This window comes from Arachis duranensis, chromosome 2 (assembly GCF_000817695.3).
Source record: "Arachis duranensis cultivar V14167 chromosome 2, aradu.V14167.gnm2.J7QH, whole genome shotgun sequence".
NCBI lineage: Eukaryota > Viridiplantae > Streptophyta > Magnoliopsida > Fabales > Fabaceae > Arachis > Arachis duranensis.
In genome coordinates, this window is record NC_029773.3 from 29,180,897 (window position 1) to 29,194,868 (window position 13,972).

Here is a 13,972-nt window from a genome sequence, read left to right on the forward strand (position 1 = left end):
GAAGTGAGAGCTTCTCTCTCTAGAAACTACTTCTAAACTAAACTAATGAGTGTAAAAATGAACTAATCTCCTTTTGCTCTTCAATCCTTGGCTTTAAATAGCAGTTTAGGCGCCAAAGTTGGTTGGAATTGGGCCCCACAACCCTTGAGAATTCTTTGGTCACGTTTTCATTAAAAAATCATAAACCAGCACCGACGCGTACGCGCACAGCACGCATACGCGTCTATGGGGTGATTCGCAAGGTGCGCGCAAGCGCCCATGGGCGAGTTCAACTTCTTTGACTTTTCATGATTTCTCCACTTTGCATGCTTTCCCTCTTCACTCCTTTGATCCATTCCTAGCCTTTTCAATCTGAAATCACTAACAAACATATCAAGGCATCTAGTGGAATCAAAGGGGAATTAGATTTAACTATTTTAAGTCCTAAAAAGCATGTTTTCACATCAAAGCACAAATAAGGAGACAATCACAAAACCATGCTATTTCATTGAATAAATGTGGGTAAAAGGTGATAAAAGCTCTAAAAATCAATACAAGATAAACCGTCAAAACGGGGTTTATCATTGTCTCTATGTGATTTCAAGGTCACTAGTTTAAGTTGTGGAATCAACCACCTGTTGCAATTATCAGGATAAGCTGCCGATATTATTCTCTTTGGTGTTGCCCTTTTATAGGGTCCTATAATTTAAACATTTATAGTGTAGTATAGAACTTGTTTATAAATTTTAATGTATTGGGATATTATAAAATAATGAAATAAGTGCTCTGTTGTCATAAGTGCTTGATGTTATTCCTGCGTTCATGTAATTGATGCTTATAAGAAGTGTATCTTCTTAATTTTTATAACTGTATTTACATCATTTGAAGTCGTTCTTGCCCTTTAATTATGATGCTTGCATGAATGATGATAATGATGATTCCTACCTATGCATTCTCTACTCATATAATGTGCTTTTTAGTTTGTCTTGAAAATGTTTCAAGTCTTCTAATGTATTCAACTTTCACCTGATCTTGCTAACAAATGTTTGTTAATGTATCTTGCTTTAGTGTTCATGTGAGAGGATTAGAGTATATTCCACTTTTTGGATCTGACGACCTGGGTTCTTTCTTGGTTAGAGTCGCAGATATCGAACTATGAGGTATGTTCATTCTTCTCTCGCATTCCTCCTTCATTTAAGTTGCCAATTTTCTATAACAATTTCCAATGAAGCGGGAGTTTCCATATAACAGCAATCCATTGAATGCTTAATTTGTCAACGTTGATATCACAGAATCAATATAAGCAATATTGGCGATGAAATTTTGAAGTTCGTTCTTATCAAACATGGCATGACCGGTTGTGCCATTTTACTAGTAAAGTTTGAGCTTATCGCATAATATTAGTGTTAGCTTATGCTAGATCTGTTTTGTCAATTTTTAGCAAATTGAGAGTGGTTCGATATCTAGTGATTTGGAAGCGAAACCTACTCCTCTGTGAGTACAAAATAAAAATAAATCTAAAAGATAAACAAAATAAACTTTGAAAATAAATTGATTGGAATTGAAAGAAATTGCATTGAATTTAAATAAAGCAGAAAATTGCCTTCGACAAGATTAAAAGACTTTGAATTCGAAAACAAAGTGCTAATCTAAAAAGAAATCAGAAAGAGTAAATTTGATTGAAAGATAAATTTGCAGAGAAAGTAAAGATTACAAAAAATGTAAATGTAATTTAAAAACAATGGAAGGAATCCTACAGAAAAATGACTCGGATGCAGACTCGGAAAGTCCTTGGGATGTGAGTGTGTCCGAGTGTTTTTCTGAAGCAAAGTTCCAACCCTTTCTTCATTGATCTTTCATCTATTTATAAGAATTTTTGACTAATCAGATTCAAGAATAACTCCCACGTATGCTAATTTTCAAGTAACTGTTCTCGCTCCTTTTTCCTAATATGAGTAACCGCTAAAAACAACATTCGAAACTTTAACTCTTTGACTAAGCACCCCGACCAGCTCCTCGACTGAATACGTCGACTGGCTCTCGCTTCACATTCTTTGACAAAACCCTTCTCGATACAAACTTTATTCTTTGAAATACAAACTCAATAGATTTTGAATATAGTATTTCTCGAAATTCAATACTTCTGATCAACAAATTTCCTTTTTAGGATTAATGTGTTTTTCGATATCATTTTAAAATGAAACACTTAATCCTATCTGCTCTAACTTTTCCACTATAATCAATTAATTTGTTATAAATGAAATTTATTAATTTTCATTTATTTGTTCCCACTCTGACATGTTTCCCACTACTATCCGTTTCTCTTCCTTCCATTTCACCTTCTCAAAGAAGTTTCCTAATTTCAAATTTTGAAAATACGAAATATGAAATGGCAGCGCACCTCCTTCAATTTTACTTAACAAAATTTCTACCGTTACTCAACATTAACTTCCTCTCTCCCAACTTTCACCTTTCTTTTTAAACACTTTTCACAATTTCTGAACCTTCCTACGAAAACTTTTCCCCTCTGTAAACAAATCAGTCACCAGAACTCCCTTCGCGCACTCATCAATGGCTTCTTCTGCTCTAAAAACCTTATCTGTCCAAGACAAAGGCAAAGACCCCATAACTGAAACCTTTAAACAATCTGATTTGCAGGTTTTGAATCTATTCAATGATATCATCATTGAAGATCCCAAGAATTTGCCTAAAGATAAAAGGATTCTTATACCCCTTCACTGCCGATGAGAAAACTTGTTGTTTCATCGGTCCTTTACAAACCCTAGAGCATACTAAAAAGAATGCCCAGGTCTTTTCTAGTGCCGACGAAGAAGATTTGCTCATAAAACCAGACCTTTTTATTGCCCCCTTCATCGATCATAAAAAACCCATCAGAAACAACCCAAAAATACCCCCTGTGGAGCTGATTTCCTTGCCTGGTATCAATGCCTCGAACCATCAAAAGGTATCGCTTGGAGGGCACAAGGTATCTATGACCTCCTTCATCTCTCTCATTTCACACCTACCACACATAATTGGATGATTGGGGCTGTACTGAGTTCTGGAATAAAACCACCAATAACTTTCATCTTTTTGTGGAATGGTGAGGCCTACACTATTCGATGTTGCCGCCATAAACTCTCGATTCACCTTTTCGAGAGATCAGAGAGACCATACATTCTTCACAAAAGACACCAAGTCCAATAAAACCAACTGAACCATATTCTTCTCAAGGTCCTGACCTTTCGAAAGAGACTCTCGTATTGCCCCCGAAATTCAAGATGCTCACTTGGCTAATTTAGTAGCTGTCTTGACCAAAATCACTCAAGAAGAAATTCCTGCCTCGGTCCAATTACTAAAGATCTACCAACATCAAATCTCAACTCTAAAACTCTCGAGCAATTGACTTCTCTTCTTAGGCTGTTAACCCACATTGCTGACGAATCGGTTACAAAACATGATTTGAATAGCCTGTTATCTAACATCTTGAGTTCTCTTGCATTTTCAGGTTCCACCTGAATTCTCCTCCATAGTGAGAAGATTTACCAGAGTTTCCAACAACTTTGCCATTGCTCAAGACAGAATAAAAGAAGATAAAGAAATAATAGCCAGGATCGAAACGGAATCGAAAGAAGTGGGCATTGTCTACCAGTCAATCCAAAAGTCATATAAAGAATTTTGATCAAAGAATTGCCCAAGCTACTAGCACTCAAGCCTCTTTCAACAAAAGAAAAGAAGCATTCAAAAGAGAACTGGCCAGAATTCAAGAGAAAGAAGCTGAGTTGGCAGGGCCTTATGCTGCAGCACAGCAAAAGAAACAAGATCTTTTCAAAGAACTTTGCAAAGTAGAAACTAAACAAAAAGAGATAAGGAGAAGATATGATAGGGCACAAAATGAAGAGCATGATGAAGTCGAAGCTTATTCTGCCCTCAATAGTGAAAGAGCTCAACTTCGAATGGAACTGGAGGAGCTATTAGCTCCTCACTTGCCCAAATTTTGATATATTGTTCGAACTGAATTTTTATTTCATCTGTACTTTTCTCTAAACACTACTTCCTATACATCAACATTGTTTCAAGTATTTTTCATTTATCGATTTCACTATATTGCCAGAATCAATATCTTTAATATAATATGCGTTCCAGGAATACAAGTCAATTACCTGAAAAGGTCTTTCCCAATTACGGGATCATTTACCGAAAAATTTCGATTTCTTTTTCATTGGTAAAATAACTTTTAAAACCAAATCTACCACACAAAAACATTTCTTTTACTCGACGATTATAACTTCGAGCAATATTACTCTTCTGATAAATCATATTCTCAAGTGCCAAAATACGTTGTTGATTTAAATCATTCAACTTATACATTGCATTCCAATAATCTTCAATTGGTAAATTATCTTGCCATATTACTCTTAAAGTATTAAGATTAATCTTTAATGGCAACACTGCATCATGGCCATACACCAATTTATAAGGAGATGTATTCGTTGACCCTCTAGGTAAATTTCGATAATCCCACAATACTTGGCTCAAAGTTTCATGTCGAATTCGAGGTTTTTGACCGATTTGTTTCTTAATCAATTTATCAATATTTTATTTGCTGTCTCAATCTGATCATTCACTTGTGCATAATATATATGGAGTTGAAGTTATCATAGTAATGTTTCTCGAGTCAGCAAAATTTTTAATGCGTTGACCAGTAAACATAGTTCCCTGATCAGTACTCAAAGTTTGAGGAATTCAAAATCGATGAATTATGTATTCCTCTATGAAGTCAATAATTTCTTTTTGCCCTGCCTCTATTAGAGGAATAGCTTCAACCCATTTGTAAAATAATCAATTTCCACTAGAATAAATTTATGATTTTTCGCAGAAAGTGGGTATATTATTTCGATCAGGTCCAAAGCCCAACCTCGAAAAGGCCATGGCTTAATAATTGAGTGTAATTCGGAGGCTGGAATCTGTTATATTACTCCATGTCGCTGGCACTTTTGACATGCTTTTGCATAATCGATATAGTCTTTGATTGTAGAAGGCCAACATACTCGATCTCGTCGAAGTACCCATTTCATTTTCATTCCAGCTTGATGGGCAACACATATTCCTCTATGGACTTCTCCAAGAGCAATATCTTTGTCCGATTGACTTAAACACCTGGAAAGGCTACCATCGATTCTTTTTTTGTACAATTCATCAGCCATCAACACAAAATTCATTACTTTTAATTTAATTTTTCGATCCACCCGAATATTGGAATTTTTCAAATATTCAGCAATTGGTTTTCTCCAATCGTCATCATCCCATTCGTCCCAAATCAAAGCCTCTCTTTCTTTAATGGGTACCAGAATTTGACAAACTTTGCCAATTTCTCCAGCGTCTCAGGGAGTATTTTATATCTCGATGCGATTTGGGCCAACTCATTTGCAATCTCATTTCGAACTCTTGGAATGTGAACCAGAGACACTTTTCGAAAAGACACTAACAACTCCCATACTATTGATAAATACTTTTGTAACTTTTCGTTATTACTTAAACTCTTTAGATAGCTGCTTCAAAACCACCTGGGAATTGCCAAAGATTTAAGCATCCAATGCTCCTTTACCAACCAAAATTTCTAAATCTAATATCAAGGCCTCATATTTGGCGACATTATTCGAAAAATGATATTTTAATTCAAAAAGAAATTCTGATGGGGATTCTTCCGGAGAAATTATCAAAATTCCAATTCCGGCACCATTTTTGTATTTCGAACCATCAAAATACACTTTCCAACAATCGGAAGCTACATCGACTATATTTGCCCCATGGTCATTGAGATTGTTCGGTCGATCGACTAGGATATCTGCAATGACATGACCTTTCATAGCCTTGGCTGGCACATATTGCAAATCAAACTCTGTTAAAGCAAGCATCCACTTTCCTGACCGACCTCTTAACATAAGATAAGATAACATATACTTTATCAAATATGTCTGTGCAATTACTTTCACAGTTTTAGCAACCATATACCATTTCAACTTTGTACAGGCATAGTACAAAGACAAACACAACTTCTCAATAAGAGAATATTTTGTCTTGATATCGGTTAGTACTCTACTTAAATAATAAATAGCTCTCTCACGTCCCTCCTCATCATCCTGAGCTAACGTGCATCCAATAGTACTAGTAGATGCTGCAATATGCAACTTTAAAGGCTCATGAGAACGGACCGTTGCCATCACTGGTGCTTTGAACATGTAAGCTTTGACTGATTCCAACGCTTTTTGATGACCTTCTGTCCATTCAAATTGAGACTCATCTTTTAGCTTAACCAAAGATGCAAAGATTCGAGTTCGACCAGAAAGACTCGATATGAATCGTCGAAGGTAATTAACCTTCCTAAGAAAAGATTGTGCTTCCTTTTTTTCAAAGGATTCATTTTCAACCATTTTTTTTGTATTGTAATAAATGCCTGCCTTAAATGATCGAAGTATTGTTTTATCGAATTCGATTTAACCATAACATCATCAATATAAACTTCCATGAACCGATAAATTCATGAAAAATAGTATTTATGGCGCGTTGGTATGTTGCACCAATAATTTTTAAACTAAAAGACATTACTACCCATTCGTATGTCCCTAATGCCCCAGGACATCGAAAGGTAGTTTTCAATACATCATCCTTAGCAATAAAAATTTGATTATGTCTCGAATAACTGTCCAAAAAACTTAAGATTTCAATGTCTGCTACAGAATCGATCAACATATCTATTGTGGACATAAAGTATTTATCTTTTGGAGTAGCATTGTTTATAAAATTAAATTTGGATTGTTTTGATTTTTTAATTTTTTTCATACACAATCACCCCATACATTGTGACATACACAGCCACACCATGGCATTGCATGCCTATCTCTGCCTATGTCCCTCTCAACGTCGCTCTTCTCCTTTGTTCACTCATACTCATACATACGTGCTCTTGTACCAGCCGTTGAGACAGATTATAGAAGCTTACTAATTGAAAAAAAAAAATTGAAAAAAAAAATTCAATACTTGTATAGATCAACTATTTAGTATTTATCCTATATAAATCGCTTAGCATGATTCCCGAAAAATTTTTAGTATCATTGTTAAAATATCAATTACATATGTAGATACAACTCTAGTTTTATTTCGATATATAACTTACAAGCACTAAAAGGTCGTTATCAAACTAATTTTCTTTATGTATGTATAGCATAACTTCCTGGGGATGTAGAGCAATTCAACAAGATATTTTATTTCACATTTTTAAATATTAATAGTTAATTAGTGGTCAAAAATAATAAATTTTGATATTGAGAAGATCTACTCCCTTTGTATATACATACGAATTTAGTTTTAATGCATTATAAAACAGTTTTACATCTATTATATATATTATGTATTCTATTACATATTACAAATTTTACAACCAAAATATGTCACATATCACTCTCTCATTACAATTGAAATCAAATCTTTTCCTGCAAAATTAAAGAACTCTCCCCTCTTCTCTTCTCTCTTCCTTTCTATTTTATCTCATTTCTTCACTCACTCTATCTCTCTTATATATCATTATCAATGACTAATTATAAATTTGACAATTTAAATATACATGACATTCTCTAATTGCATTCATTAAATTAAAATTAAAATTTTAATATTAAAACTGAAATATAGCTATATTATGTAACACTCTACTACACTGAGTTTTACGCTTAAGTCGTAGGACAAAGGTAGTGTGGTGTTACAGACCTCTATTCCATAAAATAAATACATATAATAGTGAAAAGAGATAATATACTAGGAGCCTTGAAAAACAGGTAAACAAAAATCGCAAAATAAAAAACGCAACGCTCAAGGAATAGGATTACTTGCGTGCTAAGAAACCTAGAAGATAAGGATAAGAATAAGTAACAAAGTAAAAGAAGGCCAAGAATACAACATAATTAGTTCCTGATTTAGCCTGCGAAGCCAAGGCTGGTCGGGCACACTAGGTACATAGGTACATATATACATATAAACAGAAAATCCCAAAATAACCCATGGACTACTCCGCTTCAAGGATCCAGACACCTAGCAAGGAGCCTCTCAACCTGCATCTGAAAATAACAACACAGTATGGGATGAGAACCGGAGGTTCTCAGCATAGTAAAGGTGCCATGCGTATGATAAATAAGGTCCTGGGAATGCCAGAGGCAATCCTAGAACTCCGTCATACAATTATAAAACTTAATTTCTAAGCAAAAGCCATAATTAGGGGTAAACAATCTAAGCATTTCTAAACTTACTCAAATTCAAACCTAACATAACCACCAACCCTTTTCACCCTTCCTTCGTTCCTCCGTCATCCATAAATGATGCAGAGACAAGCAACCAAATACATTCACGCACACGTAAGAAGCAGATAGTGCAAATAACAAGTATAGTAAGTAGCGGAATATATATTTTCAATTAGGCAATCTCAGATAATGCATAGCAATCAAAAGAAGCAAATGCACATGATGCATGCCTGTCCTATGGCTGATGAGGTTCATCTGTCGGTTATCCAGCTAACCCGACAAGTTCGAAAACCTTAGATTGTCCCTCGTCGCACATCCTCATGAGTCTATGCATAGATTACATATTCATTTATCATTTACTCACTCAATGGTGGCTATCCATACCCGGAAATTTATACGTGCCCGGTCATCCTTACGACGTAGGGTCAACAGAATATTGAGATTCAACCTGGAACACATGGTGGCAAGCCATGGTTCTTACCCAGGAAAACTCGTATCTCAGATATCATTCATAAGCCATTTCATAGTCATAATCATTATTTAATCATTCATCAAAGCCATGGTATATAAACTCCGTTCATTAACCACTTCCCTTTTCACATTTCTCATCATATTTACCTCTTTCTTCACTCCCAAGTTACCTCAAACTCCTAACTTCTTCTATTCACTAAACCTACTAGTAGGATCTAGGATTAATAGGGCAAAAATAGGGGGTTTAGGGTTTAAAATCATGTTTAGAACAGAAAAGCATATGTGCTAGAAAACAGGGCGTGTGCGTACACACACATGTGCATGCGCATAGCTAAAAAAGAAAGCAGAACGTGTGCGTGTGCACAGATGTGTGCGTGCGCACACATCACTAAGTGTGCATGTGCCTCACCTGTGTTAGCGCCACCAACAGAAGGCCTACCTTGGTGTGTGCGTGCGCACAGAGGTGTGTGTACACACAAGTAAAATTTTTCTTCTGTTGGGTGCATGCACACATCTGGTTCTGCTGCAATGTTCAAAAATCCAGTTTTTCGCACCAAATTTTCGGCATCCATAACTTCCTCTACAGAATTCGGTTTTCTGCAAACTTTATATCAATCTCAAGCTTATTAGATACTCTTAATTTAAAATAAATCTCATCTTTATTTAGAATTTGTAGAGAAAGATATAGACTACCAAAGTTCATAAAAATTCACATTTTACCAAAACATACCAAACACCATTTTTCACCAATTTCTCATTCCCTACCCACAAAACCTGCACATTTACAGCATATCAAGCCTTATTCCATTATCACCAACCACTAGCACATCAATGTTCATACCATTCCATAAAATCCATACAATAATCCAAATATTCACCATTTTAACCACAAGCTTCAATCTTTAAACATTCTTTAACTACCTCCTTTAATTCATTAATGACAACTCATAAATTATCATTGACTTAACCAACAAGCTATAATTACCAAATTCTATTTACATACATCAACATCATCATCAACCCTCCATTAATAATTTCAAGAACACATATTCAGCAACACCAACAACTCATGCCCATAAAATCCACACAAGCTCAATAATTAATTTATCCAACATCATCACAAAGCTAATCATTTAACCATTTTAACTTAGCCTATGATTCTGTAGCCTAAGTTTTTATAAAACCTTATATGTTAAACGCACAAAACTTAAATCATACCTTGGCCGATCACTTTATTCAATCCAAGGCAGCCCCAGAATCACAACCACAACCAATGCTTATATATAAACTTAATTCACATCTAATACACATATATGTTCCAAATTCAGCTTTTACATAATAAAATAAAAATTGACTAGGGTTTAGGTTGTTCTTACCGTACCCATACGCATAACAACTCAAGCCCAATAAGTTTCGGAAGCTAAATCGAACATAAAACACCAAATTGGACAAGATTTTATCACAGGGATTCAATTTCACTATAAGAAAGGGGATATAGATTCTAAAACAAAAATAGAGCTTTTCGATGAAATTGATTCGACAGAAATGTAGAGCTTAATGCACTGGACGCGTGGCCGCGAACGGTGCGGCGATCGGAGCTCAAATGGGGAAGTTATGGTGGAAGAAAGATTTGATGAGGGTTATGCAGTTTCCCCTTCCTCCCCAATCTGTTTGGTGTCGTGTGCATGAAATGGGGAAGAAGAAGCTACTGTTCTTTTTAAGTTATGGGTCAGGTTGGACCCACGGGCTTGGTTTGGGCCTCAGTTCAATCGGTTTAGTCTTTTCGGTTTAATTTTGGGCCAATTTTTTTTAAATTGGTATCAAAATTCTCGTTTTGAAGAGCTCTATCCTATTTTGATATTAGTTTTACATTTTTAATTTTTCTAATTAAAATCCAATTTATTAACTAATTATTTATCGATTTTAGCGGGGTTTACATATTATATATTATATTTATATATTGCTAACTAATTTAATAACTAAAATGTATCACATGACACTCTCATATTAAAATTTAGAGAAATATTTTCTTTCAAAATTAGTAAACATCTTTCTTATATTCTCATAACTACCTCTCTCTTTTCTATTTTTCTCTATCCTTTCCACTCTATATATAATTTATAATTCATATTTTATATTAGTAATTTAGCAAATCAAAATGTGTCACCAGATATTTTTTCATTATAATTAAAATAAATTTTTTTCTTAGCTTCCAAAATTAACAAACTCTCTCTCATTCTTCTTTTTTATCTTTCTCTCTCTTTTCTCCCATACTCTATTTTTCTCTACCTTTCTATTCTACAAAAAAAATAAAATTAACAACATAATATAATTTAAATAAAAAATATTATTATATGCATATTTTTTATTTAGTATTAAATTTTTACTATTTATCTTTCTAATATATATTTTCACTTCTTTTTCTTCAAATATTTATTACATATAATTTTAAAAAAAATACTAATATTATGATTAAAAATTAGAATCAAAATTCAATTATTTTAAAAAAATTTAAGTTAATTTTTTATAACTATCAATATAAATTTTTTTATGCTAATATCTAATTATATTTTTATATATATAGAAAAAATATTATTTTAAAATAACAACCATAAAAATTAATTATTTTTATTTGTGCAACAAACTTAACACCTAATCAAATATAAAAGTATACATGTTAAATTCTTTCAAATTTTAGATAACGAATGTTAAAATTAATTATTAGTAAAAAATTAAACTTTCGTATGAAAATAATAACTAAAAAATTATTATTTAATTTTGTTTTTATTTACGGAGACCCTGGTCTTCTTAGCCGACGGGAACTTTGGTCCCTTACGACTATTTTATAAAAGTAGTTTAATGCTATGAATTTTTTGTATCATAACCTATAATATTAGGATCAACGTAATTTTAAAAAATTTATATTCCCATAATAATATCGGGTAAATATACTAGTATACATCTAATTACGTAACGCCACATAAAAAAATAATTTTGCGTGAATAGTCATCCAAAAGAACGGATACTATTGAGTGACTGTGCAAACTATTTTATATTTTATACTGTTAGTGCATCAAAATTAATCTCTCTCTTTCAATATATATATATAATCCTCTATTCTGGTCGAAGTGATTAATCTTCTGGCCTGGCAATAGATTGCCATCCAGTGAAGTACTGAAGAACCTGTTTTAGATTATCTGAAGAAGGTTCCATTGTCCAAGTGGGATAATATTCACTTGGATGAAAAATGTTACTTCCATCATTGTTCTCTGTCATTAGCCCTGATTGTGCTCCATTTATAAACATGTCTCCTTCAGAAATTATGCGGCCACTTGCTTCTTCTCCCTTGTCTGCTGCCTGTTGCAATTTCTCAATTTAGCCTTATTACCAAGATGAGAAGGCACCGAAAATAATTGAGTTAAAACCCCCAAAATGTTCTCAGAAATTGGACGTGTGCACCAAAAAGAACTCCAAGATCCCTGATTGCATCATATTAGTCCTCAAGATTGAAAAAATTGCACCACGTCAATTCCTTATCCCTTTTCTAGCAAGTTACTCCTCACACCATTAGTAAAGTGGCACAAATTCTTCCATGCTAAACTATACAAAACTACGTCGTTTTAGTTTTTGTGTCAAAAATGTTTGATGAAATGAACCGCAAAACATCTCCACCCCCAAATATGGCCTATGGTTCATTAAAGTCAAACAATATTGTTTCATCTAACATTTAGGGTCAAAACTAAAGCGATGTGGTTTCATTTAGTCTAGCATGGATGGGTCTATGCAAGTCACTAACAACATGAGTAACTTGATGGAAAGAGGTAAGAGACTAACGTGGTGTAAGTTTTTCAATCTGAGGGACTGTTATGCTGCAATTGTGATCTCAAAGACTTTTTTGGTGCATGCAGCCAATCTCAAGAATCACTTTGAAGTTTAACTCAAAATAATTCATATAATAATTTGTAAGTATAATTTTGATATAAGTTAAAATGTAAAATATTTTATATCACCAACATGAATATCTATTTAAAACATTTTTCTACATTGATTGTGCATAAAAAGTTAAGTTTTGATTGTGATGCACTATCAATGCTAAACGTTTTTTCAGGTGCTCTCGCCATTTTTCTAAGATCATTTGAAAATATATTTGTTAAAAGATAAGAGCTATACCATATTTTCCAGTTCAACCTAAAACATTACCTGGTCACCAAACATAAGAATCAAACATACCTTTTCAGAAAGATACTTAAATGCCACCTTCTTCTGCCCTGCTTCATAGATATTATGTTGTGAGAATATCTGGCATCAACAAACAATGTAAAATTTTCAAGTTATAACTAGCTAATTTGTATGTCATTCAAGAAACTAAATCAAATCTATGTGCAATTCCAAACAACAAACACATAATCACCTGTGATTCCACACTTGCACAAACAGCATATATACCCCAGTTTCTGCTATAATTATTGTAAAGATGTATGTTTGCAAATCTAACACGAGGATGCCTCTGTCGAGTCTCATCGAAAAAGCAGTGGTGAATGGTGACCCTTATGCACCTATCCCCAACATGCGAGGGATCTGCTCCGATGAGAATTGTTTTGTTGTGCTTAGAAAAATGACACCTGAATATGTTGGAGGAACACTTCTTCAGTGGAGAGTATAAAGGCCGGATATAAGAGACATAAGGATCTAGTTGATTCTAGAAAGGATCTAATTACAAATTTTTATCAAATATAAGGATCTAAATGACAAACTTTAAACTGTAAGGACCTAATTTAAAAAATTGGTGAAACCATAGAGATTAACAGAGTACTTAAACAAATGAACAGCCCGAATAAAAGTACTACATCTCACCTTGAAATGGTAATATCCGTGCTTTCTCTAGTGATGTCTATGAGTCCATCATCGAAATCACTGAGGCTGCAACGATCTATCCATATGTGCTTCGAATTAGGCTTGATCTGAATGGCATCACTATCAGGCCCTCTGCCTCCTTCAAACTCTAAATTACAAATTATTACATGCTCACATTCCTTCAGCCGCAATCCTTTTCCGGTGAGTTTAATCCTTCGGCCCCGGCCATCGATGGTCTTATAAGATGATACACTCAAAAATGTAGACAGATGAATTGTGCCTGAAACTTGAAATACAATCCACAAAGGATCTTTTCTGCGACATGCGTCACGCAGCGACCCCGGTCCATCATCTGCAATCAAGAACCATGACATTAT

At 34.0% G+C, this 13,972-nt stretch overlaps 1 protein-coding gene and 1 pseudogene across 4 annotated transcripts in view; one reads left to right on the forward strand and one right to left on the reverse strand.

The window, feature by feature from the left end:
* LOC127744767 (uncharacterized) overlaps positions 1-1,138 on the forward strand; it is an 8,843-nt pseudogene extending 7,705 nt beyond the window's left edge.
* A 10,636-nt stretch (positions 1,139-11,774) lies between these two features.
* The window catches only part of LOC107474141 (uncharacterized), a 6,055-nt gene continuing 3,857 nt past the window's right edge, over positions 11,775-13,972 (reverse strand). For 3 of the 4 annotated variants that reach the window (XM_021135259.2, XM_016093736.3, XM_016093737.3), the window contains 4 exons: positions 13,596-13,947; positions 13,153-13,363; positions 12,972-13,040; positions 11,775-12,098 (listed from right to left, as the gene is read on the reverse strand). In XM_021135259.2, the coding sequence (XP_020990918.1) occupies positions 11,874-12,098; positions 12,972-13,040; positions 13,153-13,363; positions 13,596-13,947 (857 nt within the window). In that variant the 3' untranslated portion in view covers positions 11,775-11,873. The remainder of the gene's footprint in view (positions 12,099-12,971; positions 13,041-13,152; positions 13,364-13,595; positions 13,948-13,972) is intronic. The other variant, XM_021135260.2, reaches the window with a different exon arrangement.